The sequence below is a fragment of the Tupaia chinensis genome, unplaced genomic scaffold, assembly GCF_000334495.1.
Source record: "Tupaia chinensis unplaced genomic scaffold, TupChi_1.0 Scaffold000529_1, whole genome shotgun sequence".
NCBI lineage: Eukaryota > Metazoa > Chordata > Mammalia > Scandentia > Tupaiidae > Tupaia > Tupaia belangeri.
Window position 1 is genome coordinate 453,699 of NW_006160042.1, and position 17,690 is coordinate 471,388.

Sequence of the window (17,690 nt, forward strand, 5' to 3'; positions counted from 1 at the left end):
GGACTTGACCCCGGGGCGGCCATGTGGGAGTGTCCAGCGCCTTCACCACCATGCCACCTGCTGGTCCCTCAATTTTTTCTTTAAAAGGAGTGAGTTGTAGGGACCAGTGGGTGATGGGGTGGTTAAGGCGGTGGACACTCCCACATGGCCTACCATGGTTCGAGTCCCGGACCTGGTGGCTTGCTTTCTCTCTTTCTTTCTTTCTTTCTCTCTGGTCAAAATTATAAATAAATGAGTAAATAAAATTAAGAATTGAAAAAGAAATGAGTCATGTACAAAAGGGTTAAATGCTTTATAGACAAGGGGGAAAAAACTAGAACCAACTTATTCATCATCACCTTCATCCATTTCATCTTCCTTCTCTTCCTGATTTTCTTCATCTTCCTTGTCTTCTTCCTCCTCCTTTTTCTTGTTCTTTTCAGCCTTGACAACTCTCTTTTTTGCTGTATCAGGCTTTCCTTTAGCTCGGTATACAGCAATATCCTTTTTTCATATTTTTCCTTTAGCTTAGCAGCCGCCTTTTCACAAGGCTATTTATCATCTGCCACAGTGTTATTCCACATCTCTCCTGTTTTTTTTTTTTTTTTTTTCAACACGCCAGGATGTTCTCCTTTGATTTTTGGGCGATATTCAGAACAGAACATGAAAAAGGCCAAAGGAGGCCTCTTGGGTGTATTGGGATCCTTGAACTTCCTTTTTGTTTTTCCTCTAGGAGGGATATAGGCTTTCATAACGGGCCTTGCCTGCCTTTGCCATATCTTCAAAATTTCCTTTCTCTTGAGCAGACATGGTCTTCTACCTCTTTGAGCACGTCTTAGAAAACTCTGAGAAGTTGACTGAAGCATCTGGTTGCTTCTTCTTGTGCTCCTCCTGGCAAGTTTGCACAAAGAATGCATATGATGACATTTTGCCTCTGGGCTTCTTAGGATCTCCTTTGCTCTTGTTTAGTTATCTTTCTTTCACAAGGTACAGAGTCACCCAGTGCCCGTCCAGCTCTCACTTGCTCTATGGAGCTTAATATACTGCAGTGGCTGTGAGAGTCTCTTTTCTACTTTTTAAATGAAATGATGGTGATAATAGGTGGTGATTATTTTTAGAAGGTTTTTTTTTTTTTTAATCCAGAATGTGTTTATTGGGATAGTTTCCCACCCATCTTGAGTCAAGGCACTTTTAGTGCTGCTTCCTCCTGACGGAATATCCTTTTGTAAGCCACACTTTTCCTCCTGTAAGCTGGCAGAAGACAGGGAGCAGCCAACGCATAAAACTACCATTTGTGCAAGGCTGAAGACCATGGTGCTTTTATAGCATCCTGGACACTTCATATCTACCAAGTAGGAATTTAGGCTCTGCACCAGGCTCTTTTGTTCCTCTTCTCTTCCAGAGAATGATGAAGGAGGTCCTTTGCAAGAGGCATGTTCTCCTGGGGAGGTTGTCACTGCTGAAAAGACTTAAAAGATGATTTTTGCTTAACTAAATTAAATCTTCGCAATTCATGTGGGTTCCGACTTCTAAAATTTTAAACTGATTTTCCTTGTGGAATCTGTAAGTCTGGAAATCAGTAGTCTAAAGGAGTGTTTTTCAAACCATGCAGGAGATTTAATAAGATCTTAGAGTTGGGGTCGGCAGGGGGTGTGGTGGTTAAGGCGCTTGGACTCCCATATGGCTGACTGTGGTTCAAGTCCTGGACCTGGCACTTTTCTCTCTCTCTCTGGTCAACTTTAAAAAAATAAAAAATAAAATAAGGACAATGAATAAAATTAAACAAAAAAATTCTTAAAAAACAAAGTCTAGGGGACCAGCAGTTGGCGTAATGGCTATGTCTCTGGACTCCCATGTAGTCAACTGCGGTTTGAGTCCCGGACCCAGTGGCATGTGTGTGCGTGCCCAAGATCCCGAGAGGAGAATGGAGGAGGAGGGATTGCGGCATGGCCATCCCCTAGGGGGTGATTTCTTGCTTTCTGTCTCTCTGTCTCTGTCTTTCTGGTGAGTGCACACACCTTATAGCAGAAAACTCTCAAAAAAAAAAAAAAAACTTAGGGGACCAGCAGTTGGTATAATGTCTATGTCACTGGCATTCCAACTAGTCGACTCCTGTTTGAGTCCTAGACCTGGTGGCTTAAACTCAACGCTGGGCGTGTGTGTGCATGCCCAAGATCCCAAGAGGAGAATGGAGGAGAAGGGATTGCAGCGTGGCCATCCCCCCTGGGGGGTGATTTTCTTGCTTTCTGTCTCTGTCTTTCTGGTGAATGCATGCGTCCTATAGCAAAAACCTCTCCAAAAAAAAAAAAAAAATCTTAGGATTATGATAAATATTGCATACTAAATCTCTTCACTGTCTCCATCCTTCTACTTCTCCTTTTATTACACAGATTAGCATATTAATGTTTTTCCTGTAAACACCATGAATGTACAGTCATGATCTTAGCTGTGCGGAAATGCAGCGTGGCAGAGATAGGGGATTGCAGTGTAACGCCCTGTTGAGGGTGTTTGCCTCTCATTCTCTTTACTCTTGTGAAAGAAATGGCAGACTTTACATATGTTTAGCAGCGTGTCTTTCCTGTTTTTCTAACTGCTGAGTCCTGGTACTGTCAGTTTCAAAAACAGGTCAGCTCCAAAGGCATTTGTGCCCTAAATCCTGACAGGATGGAATAGTGAGAAAGAGATTGTGGTGTGACTATGCTCCATTGGGAGCCTCCCCATCTTTGTCTCTAGCAAACACACAACCCTTTGGCAATTAAAAAAAAAAATCAGTGTGATTGTTATCAGAGCATAAACTTTGTAGGTAATTTCTGTGATTTTTAATCCCAGATTGTTTCCTTCTTTACAAAGCTTGGAATGTAGAGTTTAGAATATGTTTATTGAGTGAATGAATATTGTCAGTTTATATGAAAGAAGATTCTATCAGCGTATGCTTATATCAAGTAACACTTTGTTCTGTGACCTGATTTTCTGGCTCAGTACACAATGAACTAAAGAAGGTTCATTGGTTATACACTCCTATTTGGAGTCCATGATAATGTCAGTGTTCAGTTATAGTCTAGTTTGAAGGAAGAAAACAAAGGTTGTGAATGTTTTTTATTCGTAGAGACTGAGACCATAAACATAAGTTTAGTGTTCTGGAACTGTATCACAACTCTCTAAACTGTGTTTGTTTATTTTCCTTTTCTTTTACTTTATGATTTGTTTATTTTCCTTTTCTTTTACTTTATGATTTTTTTTAAAGGGTTTTACCATAGAGTGTGTGGATTCTCCAGAGAAAGAAAGAGACAGTGAGGGGGAAAGTGAGAAATCACCCTCTGGAGGGGATGGCCATGTTGCAGTCCCTTTTCTTCCTTTTTCCTCCTGTGATTTTGGGCCCACAGACATACATGCCCAGTGTGATTTTCAAGCTGCTGGGTCTAGCACTCCAACCGTGATTGGCTATTTGGGTACAGCACCTTAACCACTGTACTGCCTGCTGGTCCTACTTTATAACTTCTTTTTTTTTTTTTTTAAGAGTTATTTTATTTATCCTTAATTTGATCAGAGAGGGACAGAGTGAGGAAAAAAGAGAGGGGGAAAGTGAGAAAGCAAGCTGCCAGGTCCAGGACTTGAACTGCAGTCAGCCACTTGGGAGTCCAGTGCCCTTAACCACCATACCACTTGCTGGCCCCAGCCCCACTTTTTAATTTCTTACATTTAACTGTTGTACATCTTTGTGGGACACAGCATAGATTTTCAAAAAATGCGTGCAGTGTATGAAAGTCAAATCAAGTGGTCAAGTTGAATAGAGACCACCAGAATCAGAACCTTGTAAGTCATGTTTAAGAGTTTGATTTTGGGGGACCAGCAGATGGCATAATGGTTACATTGCTAGACTCCCATGCAGTTGACTGTGGTTGGAGTTCTGGACCCGGCAGCTTAAAACACACTGGTCACATGTGCGTGTGAGCCCAAAATCCCGAGAGGAGAATGGAGGAGAAGGGATTGTGATGTGGCTATTTTCCCTGGGGGTTGATTTCTCGCTTTCTTTCTGTCTCTTTGGCAAGCACATGCACCCTATAGCAAAAAAATTCTCTCTCTCAAAAAAATTCATTTTAGGGGCCAGTAGTGGTTAAGGTGCTGGACTCCCACATAGTCAACCTGTGGTTCAAGTCCTGGACCCAGTGGCTTAAAACTATTTGCTTAAAAATTATTAATATGGGTGGCCAGCAGTTGGCGTGGTGGTTAGGATACTGGATTCCCATATGGTGGACTATGGTTCAAGTCTTAGACCTGGTGGCTTTCCTTCTCATTCTGCCCCCCGCCCTACCACCACCCCCTGTCAAATTAAAAAAAAAAATGATAATGGGACCAGCAGTTAGCGTAATGGCTATGTCTCCAAAAAAAAAAGATAATAAATACAATTTTTAAAACTATTAAGATGGAAGCAGCATGTAATGTAGTGGTTAAAACCCTGGACTCCCACATAGCCAACCACTATTTGAGTCCTGGACCTAGTGGCTTGCTTTCTCTCTCTCTCTCTCCCTCCCTGTCTCTCTCTGGTGAGCACATGTGCCCTATAGTAAACTTTAAAAATAATAATAATAAAATAAATAATTACAAAATTATTAAGATTGTAAATTTTATGTTTTTTACCACACACACATACATACTCTTATATACTCACACTCACAAAGTGTAGAGACAACAACAGATTAAGTATGCTGTCTGCAGTATGTTTGGGAACAGATGCGTCTAGGATATCAGATTTTTGAGTATTTGCATATACATAATGTGCTGTCTTTGGGGTGGAACCAAGGTCTAAATGTAAAATTCATTTGTTTCAAATTTACCTTATACACAACCTGAAGGTAATTTTTTTTTTTTTTTTTTGAGAGAGAGGTTTTCACTATAGGGTGCATGTGCTCACCAGAAAGACAGAGAAAGACAGAGACAGAGACAGAAAATGAGAAATCACCCCCCGGGGGGATGGCCATGCCGCAATCCCTTCTCCATTCTCCTTTTGGGATCTTGGGTATGCACACACTGGTGTGAGCTTAAGCCACTGGGTCTGGGACTTGAACTATGAATGACTATATGGGAGTCCAGCAACATAGCCATTATATCATCTGCTGGTAACTGAAGGTAAATTTATACAGTAGTTTTGTAGCATTTTGAGTACATCCTATCATTATGATGTCAAGTGTGAAATTTTTCACTTGTGGTATCATGTCAGCAGTCAGTTTCAGATTTTGAAGCATCTTACTTAGATTTCACATTTTTGGGGATGCTTGACCTATATAACAACACTCATGAACACAGCATCAGCCGTTACCAACTCATAACTAATCTTATTTTCTTTTTAAGTTTATTTCTTCTATAAGAAAGAGAGAGAAGGCAGCACTCCCAATAGGCACCTAACACTGTTACCACTTTCAGCTTTTGGCCAGCCTCAGATCATGGGCAAGTGTGTGCCTGACTTGCTCAGGGAGGTCTCTGGAACCCTCCCCTGAGGGATTTCCTCATAGAGCATTGTTTTACTGCTGCACCACTATCTTGCCCCCTCATAGCTAATTTTATTTCATCTCTCCTCTTAGGCAACACCTTGTCCCTGGTTAGTTTGAAGCAATTGATAAGTTTATGAGTTGTTATTGTGAAGCAGTGGATAGACTCTTGATGTGGTTAGAATTAGTGGGAAAGCTGGTGACTAGTGGGAATCCAGAACAAAAGTGATACTAGCAAGTGCTATGTAAGTGATATGAAGCCTGTAAAAAAAAAATCCAAAGACAGGAAATACAATATCTTTACGGTATTATCTTGGTGTTTTCAGGTTTCCAAGGGACAGATAGATTAAAGGAATGGAAATTAGGTCATATTCTAAGACCAGACTTTGTTCTGAAATTAGACTGCTAAAGTATGTAAGGGGCAAGTATGTGTTTTTTACTTTGGTAATTAGTGTTATGAATTTGTGAATTCATAAAAGGTTTCTGTATTTCCTATAATGTTAAGTGCAGAAGGAATAGTCCATGGCTATGAGGTTGGTTGGTTTTACAGTTAGCTACTTTTTTTTAAAAGAGAGATTTTTTTGCTGTAGGGTGTGTGTGCTTGCTGGAGAGACAGAGACATAAAAGTGAGAAATCACCCCCCAGAGGGGATGGCCACACCACACACAGTGCCTTCTCCTCCATTCTCCTCTCAGGATCTTGGGCATATTACGCACATGCACCCGGTATAAGGTTTAAGTCGCCAAGTCCAGGACTCGAACCGCAGTCGACTATGTGGGAGCCCAGTGATGTAACCATTATACCATCTGCTGGTCCCACAGTTAGCTACTTTTACCAAGGATAATTAATAAGTGTATTTGGGAAGAGTTTTGGCTTCTCTTCCCAATGATCAAAATAGAATTATTAAAAGTTTGCTTGCTATTTGCAAATGAAAGAAGTATTTGCCACTTCCAAGTGACAGGAAGAACCATATAGAACTTCGACAGTTTGGTTTATGTCTCTGAAATGTCCTGCTTCTATGAAGGAACTGTGGCGACTGGCAGCCTGGTTCCCAGAACTATGTCCAGGGATCATGAAGAGAAGACTCCTAGGGCTAACCTGTGGGCTACTAGTTAGGGCAGCTGGATTCTACCTGGCCCACTGTGGTTTGAGTCCCAGTCCTGGCAGCCTGAGATTCAGTCATACCAGCACATGCACAAATGTGCCCCAAATCCTGATAGTATAGGGAAGGGATTGTGGCATGATCATGCCCCATTAGGGGTTGCTTTCTTCCTCTTTCTTTCTGGCAAACACATGTGCCCTCTGGCAATGAAAAAATATATAGAGAGGAGACTCGTGTACTTCTGCTCTGAATCGATTTGATTCTTCCTTCAAGAGTCTTTCATTTGTTTAAAAAAAAATAGAGTCTTTCATTTGTCTCCCCATTTATGATATCTGCCTTTTGGAATTATCATCTCCTCACCACAATTCCAAACATTGTTTTGGAAGATCACTTTCTCAGATGTTGGAAAATAACACTAAAGACCTTCACCCCTGTTCCATTTTAACCTCTTCTCATGACTATGTCTTGGACCTTGTGGCCATTTAGAATAGTTCTAGCTCTGAAATTTCAGGCTCCTCTATCCTGTGGTTAGGCCATAACTTATGTTTTCAGATTATTTATTTCTTTTCTTCCAATCTGCCCATTCTCTGACTATATAGGATTCAGGTACCTTGACTCATAGTTAAGGTATGTGGCAAATAACTTTTATGTTCATTTATTCAGCAAATGAACACCTGCGTTAGGCATATAATGATAAACAAAATTGTCGTGGACCCTGCCTTTTTTTTTTTTTTTGGAGAGGTTTTACCTGTAGGCGCCTAACACTGTTACCACTTTCAGCTTTTGGCCAGCCTCAGATCATGGGCAAGTGTGTGCCTGACTTGCTCAGGGAGGTCTCTGGAACCCTCCCCTGAGGGATTTCCTCATAGAGCATTGTTTTACTGCTGCACCACTATCTTGCCCCCTCATAGCTAATTTTATTTCATCTCTCCTCTTAGGCAACACCTTGTCCCTGGTTAGTTTGAAGCAATTGATAAGTTTATGAGTTGTTATTGTGAAGCAGTGGATAGACTCTTGATGTGGTTAGAATTAGTGGGAAAGCTGGTGACTAGTGGGAATCCAGAACAAAAGTGATACTAGCAAGTGCTATGTAAGTGATATGAAGCCTGTAAAAAAAAAATCCAAAGACAGGAAATACAATATCTTTACGGTATTATCTTGGTGTTTTCAGGTTTCCAAGGGACAGATAGATTAAAGGAATGGAAATTAGGTCATATTCTAAGACCAGACTTTGTTCTGAAATTAGACTGCTAAAGTATGTAAGGGGCAAGTATGTGTTTTTTACTTTGGTAATTAGTGTTATGAATTTGTGAATTCATAAAAGGTTTCTGTATTTCCTATAATGTTAAGTGCAGAAGGAATAGTCCATGGCTATGAGGTTGGTTGGTTTTACAGTTAGCTACTTTTTTTTAAAAGAGAGATTTTTTTGCTGTAGGGTGTGTGTGCTTGCTGGAGAGACAGAGACATAAAAGTGAGAAATCACCCCCCAGAGGGGATGGCCACACCACACACAGTGCCTTCTCCTCCATTCTCCTCTCAGGATCTTGGGCATATTACGCACATGCACCCGGTATAAGGTTTAAGTCGCCAAGTCCAGGACTCGAACCGCAGTCGACTATGTGGGAGCCCAGTGATGTAACCATTATACCATCTGCTGGTCCCACAGTTAGCTACTTTTACCAAGGATAATTAATAAGTGTATTTGGGAAGAGTTTTGGCTTCTCTTCCCAATGATCAAAATAGAATTATTAAAAGTTTGCTTGCTATTTGCAAATGAAAGAAGTATTTGCCACTTCCAAGTGACAGGAAGAACCATATAGAACTTCGACAGTTTGGTTTATGTCTCTGAAATGTCCTGCTTCTATGAAGGAACTGTGGCGACTGGCAGCCTGGTTCCCAGAACTATGTCCAGGGATCATGAAGAGAAGACTCCTAGGGCTAACCTGTGGGCTACTAGTTAGGGCAGCTGGATTCTACCTGGCCCACTGTGGTTTGAGTCCCAGTCCTGGCAGCCTGAGATTCAGTCATACCAGCACATGCACAAATGTGCCCCAAATCCTGATAGTATAGGGAAGGGATTGTGGCATGATCATGCCCCATTAGGGGTTGCTTTCTTCCTCTTTCTTTCTGGCAAACACATGTGCCCTCTGGCAATGAAAAAATATATAGAGAGGAGACTCGTGTACTTCTGCTCTGAATCGATTTGATTCTTCCTTCAAGAGTCTTTCATTTGTTTAAAAAAAAATAGAGTCTTTCATTTGTCTCCCCATTTATGATATCTGCCTTTTGGAATTATCATCTCCTCACCACAATTCCAAACATTGTTTTGGAAGATCACTTTCTCAGATGTTGGAAAATAACACTAAAGACCTTCACCCCTGTTCCATTTTAACCTCTTCTCATGACTATGTCTTGGACCTTGTGGCCATTTAGAATAGTTCTAGCTCTGAAATTTCAGGCTCCTCTATCCTGTGGTTAGGCCATAACTTATGTTTTCAGATTATTTATTTCTTTTCTTCCAATCTGCCCATTCTCTGACTATATAGGATTCAGGTACCTTGACTCATAGTTAAGGTATGTGGCAAATAACTTTTATGTTCATTTATTCAGCAAATGAACACCTGCGTTAGGCATATAATGATAAACAAAATTGTCGTGGACCCTGCCTTTTTTTTTTTTTTTGGAGAGGTTTTCACTATAGGGCGCGTGCGCTCGCCAGACAGACAGAGAGAGACATAGAGACAGAAAGCGAGAAATCACCCCCCAGGGGGGATGGTCACGCCGCAATCCCTTCTCCTCCATTCTCCTCTCGGGATCTTGGGCACGCACACACATGCGCCCAGTGTGAGTTTTAAGCCACTGCGTCCGGGACGCAAACCACGGTCGACTACGTGGGAGTCCAGCAACGTAGCCATTACGCTAATTGCTGGTTCCCTGCCATTTTGAAATGTAGAACTGACTGAGCGCAGACAGACATTGACAAAAGCATGAAACAAATCTATAATTACAAATTGTAGGACTAGCAGGTGGACTGGTGGTTAAGGTGCTGGACTCCTACATGGTTGACCACAGTTGCAGTCTCTGAGATGATAAATAGAATTATTCCATAGTCTCTGTCTCTCTTTGGTGAATTAAAATAATAATAATAAAATTAATTACTGAAAAAAATTTGAAATGTGTTAAGCACCATAAAAGAATGAACAAGATACAGTAGAAGAAAATAGAGACAATCACTTTGGATTGGGCAATAAAAAAAGTCCTTCCTTAAGTGATATTAAAATGGAGATCTACAGGATTAGAAGCCCTTCACTATGCAGAAAGCTAGAGAAATAGTGTTTCAATTATGGGAATCTTTGAGATGTGATGAATTGATGAGTCAGAAGAATTTAAAGGCCAGTAGTTGGGGCCAGCAGGTGGCATAGTGGTTAAGGTGCTGGAATCTCAGGTGGCTGACCATGCTTTGAATGAGTCCTGGACCCAGCAATTTGAAACTCTTAACAAGGTGCTTGTGCATGAATGCCCCAAATTCCAGGATGAGAATGGGGGAGGAGGGATTGTGGTGTAACCATTCTCCCTAGGCGGTGATTTCTCCCTTTCCCTCTCTGTGTCTCTCTCTGTTGTGGGCTCGCTCTCTGGGGAGTGCACATGCCCTATGGCAAAAAACTTAAAACAAACAAACAAATAAATAAGCAAGCCAGTATTGCTGGAATGCACTGAGGGAAGGAAAAGGTAACCTAAAATGGGATAGGTAGAGTAGAGACCAGCAGAATTAGAACCTTGTAAGTCATGTTTAGGAGTTTGATTTTAGGGACTAGTAGATGATGTGGCTAAGGTACAGGACTCCCACATTGTTGACCATGGTTCCAGTCCTGGACCTGGTGGCTTAAAACTCACACCAGGCACATGTGTGTGCATGCTCAAAAATCCCTAGAAGAGAATGGAGAAGAAGGGATTGTGGCATGGCCATTGCCCCTGCAGGGTGATTTCTTGCTTCCTGTCTCTCTAGTGAGTGCACACACCCAATAGCAAAAATCTCTCTCGAAAAAAAGAGTTTGGGAACCAGCAGTTAGCGTAATGGCTACGTCGCTGGACTCCCACATAGTCGACCGCAGTTTGCGTCCCAGACCCAGTGGCTTAAAACTCATGCCGGGCACGTGTGCGTGCGTGCCCAAGATCCCAAGAGGAGAATGGAGGAGAAGGGATTGCGTCGTGACCATCCCCCCGGGGGGGTGATTTCTCACTTTCTGTCTCTATGTCTCTCTCTGTCTGGCGAGTGCACGCGTCCTGTAGTGAAAATCCTCTCAAAAAAAAAAAAAAAAAGAGTTTGATTTTGCTCTACGTGTTTTGGGAAATAATTGAAAGATTTTTAAGCAGGGAAATGACATAGTCTGTTCTATGTTTTAAAACAGACAGTCTGACTTGAGTATATAAAACCAGGTAGGAAAGAGCTCAAAGAGAAGCAGGGCATGACTTAGGAGGGAAGTTATTCATTGCTCAGAGCCACTGCTGGCTTGGATTATGGAGGTGGCAGCAGAACAAGGAATAGATAGTTTTGAGAAATGTGTTCCAAGTTAAGAATGCCAGGACTTGATGATGGGTTAGAAGAGAGAAATGGTATCAGAAATGACTCCTAGGTTTTTAGTATGAGCAAACTGGTATGCCCCCTCTTGAGGGTGTGTGTGCATGTGTATGTAAGAAAGCAAGACTGTATGAGATAATGAATGTGAAGATAAACAAATCTGGAATTTAGAAGAGTGGCCTAGAATGAAAATACGTATTTGGGAGTTCTTGGTGTATAGAAATATTTAAAGCAATGGGAATGAACGAGAGGGAGAAGGAAGAAAGAAGGCTGAGCACTATGATTATGATGAATTACATTTTGTGATTTATTTATTTTAAAGTTGCAGACATTAGATTAGACTTACTGTTAGCCTTCTAAAACCAGTCTCACTGCATTCAGATAGACTTTTTCAGTGGTAGAGAAAGAGTTGGGGTTTCAGCTACCTAAGAGGGTGGGGAATGAAGTAGAGGGAGGGGAGGACTCAGGGATTTATGTGGTCTCCAGATTATTTTATTTCGGAAGTTGTTCACAGTGTGCCCATTATAAGTATGTCTCATCCTTCATGTATAGAGTGGAGAAAAAAGGTTGAGAGCTTCTGATCCACAGGGTATAAAATCCCATGATAATCTGAACTATTCTGCAGTCCAGTCCCTGTCTGTCTGTCCTGCATATCCATAGTCATACCACTCTCCTCCAACCTCAATGCATACTATTTTGTATTATCATGGTCCTTAAATTCATAATTTTCTTTTCTACCAAATGAACAACCACGTCTCTTTTTCAGTCAGAGCTTGTCTTTATTTCCCCAGGCAAATGTAGGATTTTTCTGTTTTAAGTGTTCATTGATTATAGCAGGTATTAAGTTTTAGTGTTCATTGGCCTGACTGTCACCTTATCAAACTAATCTCCTTGGCATGAGGGATTGGTCTTTTTTTCTATTTCTTTTTGAAAACATTCGAATGTTTGAGTTACCATTCTGACTTGTGAGCAGCCAAATACAGCCTGCATCTCCTTCAGTTAAACTATGTTAAAGCAGTCTCTGAAGTATGTTACTTATTACCAAAACTTGATATTTAAAAGAAAGATTTTTATTACTAATAAAATAGGACCTGATTTAATGAAGTTGTTTTGGTTATTTGAATTATTGTTTCTGTAGAATGCCTGAGACCATTACTTTTTTTTTAACCATTGATAATCAGAAAATAGGTTAGAAATATTATAAAGTTGCACTGTAATTTCCTAGGCTACAAATTGATTTATGCTGTGATTCAGTTTATCTCCTGGATGTACATAGTAAAAAATAACAATTTCTGGGACCAGCAGTTAGTGTAATGGCTATGTCACTAAACTCCCATGTAGCCGACCGCGGTTCAAGTCCCAGACCTGGTGACCAGGAGCATGTGTGTGCGTGCATGCCCAAGATCCCGAGAGGAGAAGGGAGGAGAAGGAATTTCGGCGTGGCCATCCCCCCTGGGGGGTGGTTTCTCACTTTCTATCTCTCTGTCTCTCTCTGGCAAGAGCATACACCCTATAGCAAAAACCTCTCCAAAAAAAAAAAAAAAAGCGATTTCTCGGGCCCCGACGTCATAATGGCTATGTTGCTGGGCTCCCATGTAGTTGACCGTGGTTTGAATCCCAGACCCAGTGGCTTAAACTCATGCCGGGCGCCTGTGCGTGTGTGCCCAAGATCCTGAAGAGAAGGGATTGTGGCATGGCCATCCCCCCTAGGGGGTGACTTCTCACTTTCTGTCTCTCTGTCCCTCTCTGTCTTTCTGGTGAGTGCAAGCACATTCACCCTATAGCAAAAGCCTCTCCAAAAAAGCAAAAGGTGATTTCTGGGTCAGCAGGTGGCATGGTGGTTAAGGCGTATGGTTCGAGTCCCAGTCCTAATAGCTTTCTTTTTCACTTTCCCTCTTTCTCTCTCTCTCTACCTCTCTTTGGTGACTGTATGTGCCCTTTAGCACATTTAAAATGGTAATAAATTAAATAAATAATTACTTAAAAACAAAAGGGAAAGTGTTCCCCGGCTGCCATGGAGAATCGTCACTTACAATTCCTTCTCTTCCATCTTGCCCTCCTTTCAGGATTTTGAGCATGCAAGAATATACACTCAGCATATTTCAGCGTTGGTAGGTTCAGGAATCAAACCACACAATCAGCATGTGGGAGAATCCAGCTGCCTTAACCACCATACCACAGGATGGTCCAAAAATAGCAATTTCTATGCCTATCATTATTATAATATTTTATTGCTCTGTTGTACATAATGGAGCTTGTTTGTTAGACTTAAAGAGAAAATTAGATGATAAACTTGTTCCAGTTAAAAAGTAAATTAAACTAGGACAGGCAAGTACATAGTGGTCCACCCATGGACTTCCACATGGGTGACTGCGGTTTGCGTACCAAACCTGGCAGCTTGAAACTCATGCTGGACACGTATGTGAATGTGCATGCCTAAAATCCTGAGAAGAGAATAGAGAAGAAGGGATTGCATCATGGCCTTCCCCCCTGGAAGGGAGAAAAGCGAGAAATCACCCTCCAGGGGAGATGGCCATGCCTTAATCCCTTCTCCTCCTTTCTCCTCTCGGGATCTTGGGCACACACGCTCACCTGCCTAGCGTGAGTCCAAGCCACCGATTCCGGGACTTGAACCATGGTCGACTACATGGGAGTCCAGTGACATAGCCATTACACTGTTAATCCCAACATCTTTTGAAATTCTATGTTTGTGTAGGGTATAACAGTGAAAATTCTGGAAGTCTTTAAGTAGACAGCATTTCAAAGCATTAGTTTGTGAACTGAATATATTTTTTTGAACTGTATATTGTTATGAAACTACACAGTTAGCCTTCTAATAGAAAAAAAATATTTATTTCTTCCTTTCTTTTATAGGAATATATTTGTCCCAGATGTGAATCAGGCTTTATTGAAGAAGTAACAGATGATTCCAGGTATTGTACAAGTTCATTAATAAATCTGACATTCTGTTGTCAAAACTATTTTCTCTCAGCATCAACTGAACGAATTGGAAAGAATTTGTTTTATAACTTACACTGTTTGTAGGTGGGGGAAGCAAGGGAAAGGAAGTTTGGAAAGTGATGTCACAGTAGGAGTGATGAGATCCATTGTTTCTGCTTGTGTATAGCATTCCTTGGAAACCTTTATACCCATATCAGAATAAATGTGATAGATTTTCAGTTATTTTCTGAAATGTTGGGGTTCTCTTAGATTATTAGGTTTTTGTGTTTTCTTGCTATGGAAAATTTGCACTCATTGGGTGGAGGGAGTGAGAAATCACCCCACCCCTGGGGGATGGCCATGTAGCAGTCCTTTTTCCATTCTTCTCTTGGTATTTTGGGCATGTACACAGATGTGCCCGGAGTGTTTTTCGAGCCACTGGGTCTAGAACTGCACATTCAGCCATGTGGGATCCAGCTCCTCAACCACCACCCCACTTGTTGGCCTCATTATTGACTGGTTTTTAGTGACCACTCTGTCACCTGAAGGTAAATTGCCGTTATACTTTATCTATGGGTAAGGGAGTAACTTCTGTTAATAGGGTAAACAGATTGTTGTAGCCAGGGAAACTGAATCATTACACAGCTTTGAGGAAGTCTTTGAGTCCCTGGTTCTTATTGACGATTGCTGCCTAGGGTCTGACATTGGCACTTCAGTAAATTGAGACACTTTTTTTTTAATTATTTTTTTTTAGAATTATTTTATTTAACTTTATTTATTATTATTATCATTATTATTTTTCAGTTTGATCAGAGAGACAGAGAGAGAGAGAGGAAGTGAGAAAGCAAGCCACCAGGTCCCAGACTTGAACCGTGGTCGGCCATGTGGGAGTTCAGCGCCTTTAACTACCATGCCACTTGCCGATCCCAGTAAATTGAGACACTCTTTGAGGCAGGCCCATCTGGGAACGTTCTGGTTCAACTTTGAAGACCTTCCTAAGTACAAGGGGCACATGCTTGCCCATGATCTAAGACTGGCTGAGAGCAGGTGTGGATTGCAGTATCAAGAGCCTCTTGGGAGTGCTTTCTTTCTTGTGTTTCTGTCTCTTTGTTTCCCTTATTCATGGAAAAAAATAAATAAACTTAAAAAAAAAGATTAATGGTGTCCAATTCATGCCATCTTGCCACTATAATAATATTTGGATTTATAATGCTTGCAATTTGTTCTCATTGGCCTTAGTTTTATTGATTTATTTGAGAGAAACTTTTTCTATAGGGTGTGTGTGCTCACTGGAGAGAGAGAGAAAAAGAAAGCAAGAAATCACTCACCAGAGAAGATAGTCACATTGCCATCTCCTCTCTTTCATTTTCCTCCTGGGAATTTTGGGCGTGCACACACATGGGCCTGACATGAGTTTCAAGCCTTTGGGTCCAGGACTCAAACTGCGCTCAGTCATGTTGGAGTCCAGCACCTTAACTACTACACCACCTGCTGGCACCCTCATTGGCCTTAGTAACGATGTAAAAGGGGGACTATTTCTGAAAGTGACAATATTTATTACTTTCTTGGTCAGTATGAATAAGACTACAAAAACTTTAGTAAGTTGTAGAATACCATTGGTAATGTCCTTTTTGGGGTAATGATAGTGGCAGATTTATTCTTTCAGGGCCGTCTGGTTAAACATTGGTTGGATAATTTAGAAAGTATTAACTGGTTAAGAAGAACCTGTAATGTGAAGCTTCTTAATCTTGGAGTGATCAATGGCAGTAGATAATTCATTTACTGTTGCTGTTGGCAGAATCTAAAGTTGAAGGTCCCTTCTACAACCAGGAAAAACTACACACTTTACAGTATGTATTTAATAAAGTTGTACTTTATTAATGATTGGCAATTGTATGTGTACATGAGCTGGAGCTTCTGGAGCAATATGTAGCTTGGGGTTTAGTTCAGTGCAAGCACTTAAATATTCCTGTAGTCATCTTGGTTTTAAAATAACATAATACCAACACTAAACCTATGAGATTAGCATGACAGCAAAATTAGCAAGTTTGTGTGGATGGCATACTAACTTGGGATAGCTCTTTATTTGTGCTGTTATAATTTCATCAAATGCTTACTTGAGGCACTTATGCTCTGCATGTGTTAAATAAAGGGTGTATCACCTGTGGGGAAGTAGTTAATGAGCCATTTTCCCCCTTTTAAAATAGTAGCCTGGTTTCTTTAGGCGGATAGTACTTTTATACAAACTCTAGTTGTAAGTGAGATTAATGATTAATTGCAGGATGAATTTTTTGTCTGCAAGGAAACTATGAATTCTTTGTATCCTGTACTCAATTCGACTTAACAGTTCTTTTATTTGTATCTTTGTAAGTCCAAGTATGTCTTGTATAGGTACTATTAGTAACTACTCTAATTGCAAAGTTTGTATGCTTTGAAGAGATCGGGTCTTTTTTTTTTTTTAAAGAATTATTTAAGTTTATTTATTTTATTTATTTTGATTTGATAAGAGAGGGACAGAGTGAGAGAGAGGGAAAATAAGAAAGCAAGCCACCAGGGCCGGAACTTGAACCACTTTTGGCCATGTAGGAGTCCAACACCCTTAACCACCATGCCACCTGCTCCCCCCCCTTTTTTTTTGAGATTGAACTTTTAAATAAGTGAGTCTAGTGTTTGATTACATAAAGGTCACACACACTTGCTGGTTTGAATACTTAGGAATTACAGTGGTTAGAAGACAAAACTTAATAAGGGGAAGTCCTTGCATGTAAATATTAGATAAGAGTCCCTATCTGCTATTAAACGTACATCTAGAGGAGTACCTTTATAACCTTTCTTAAAGTTGTAACATTTCTTACAACAGTGTGATTGTTTATATTATCCCTTCCCTATGATTGGTCTCTCATTTTTTTTTTTTAGGAATTATTTTATTTAACTTTTTATTTTAAAAATTTTTTTTTTTATTTTATTATCATCATAATCTTCTTTCTATTACACTAGATTACATATAACTTTACATTGACTTCCATTGCTTTTTCAAAAGGGAATGCCATGCATGTCAGTCAATACAGAGATATCAATCTCCCCGCTTTATCATTCAATATCTTTTCCATGCTTTTCCCAATAATTATTATTATAATTTTTTAAACAGTCAATCACTATTTCTCATTTTGCTTATTAAAAAGACTTCACCCATCATGAAATACTTCCCAGACCGGTTCAGTTGAGAATACTATACATGTCATCATCAACAGGTAATAAACCATATCTATTTCTCATTAACATCCTGCCTCTCTATTGTTCACTGCTGTCTTTATCCTCTTCTCCCTCCTTTTTTTTTTTTTATACTTTGTTTTTTATTATAAATTTTTTTTTCTCATCACAACACACATATGAATTTTCCATCCAAAATACACTGTGCATTGGCTCAATCAAGCACATCAACATATATGTTCTCAGCAAATGATTTCCCAATTTTTGTGTCCTGCATACCTTGCCTTTTGTTTTGCCATCCTAGGTTCCCCATCCCCACCCTCTGCCATGTCCCATCTTCCTCCTCCATTGTCCCTGACATTCATGATTGCCCTCAATGGCTTCCGCCCCCCCC

The 17,690-nt window shown here is 40.5% G+C and overlaps 1 protein-coding gene across 2 annotated transcripts in view; it reads left to right on the forward strand.

The window, feature by feature from the left end:
- Positions 1 to 17,690, forward strand: part of RNF115 (ring finger protein 115) — a 118,104-nt gene that overhangs the window by 24,156 nt on the left and 76,258 nt on the right. The window contains exons 2-3 of one of the 2 annotated variants that reach the window (XM_006157140.3): positions 14,021 to 14,079; positions 15,885 to 15,936. In XM_006157140.3, the coding sequence (XP_006157202.1) occupies positions 14,070 to 14,079; positions 15,885 to 15,936 (62 nt within the window). In that variant the 5' untranslated portion in view covers positions 14,021 to 14,069. Of the gene's footprint in view, positions 1 to 14,020; positions 14,080 to 14,613; positions 14,635 to 15,884; positions 15,937 to 17,690 lie in introns of those variants that run through there. The other variant, XM_006157141.3, reaches the window with a different exon arrangement.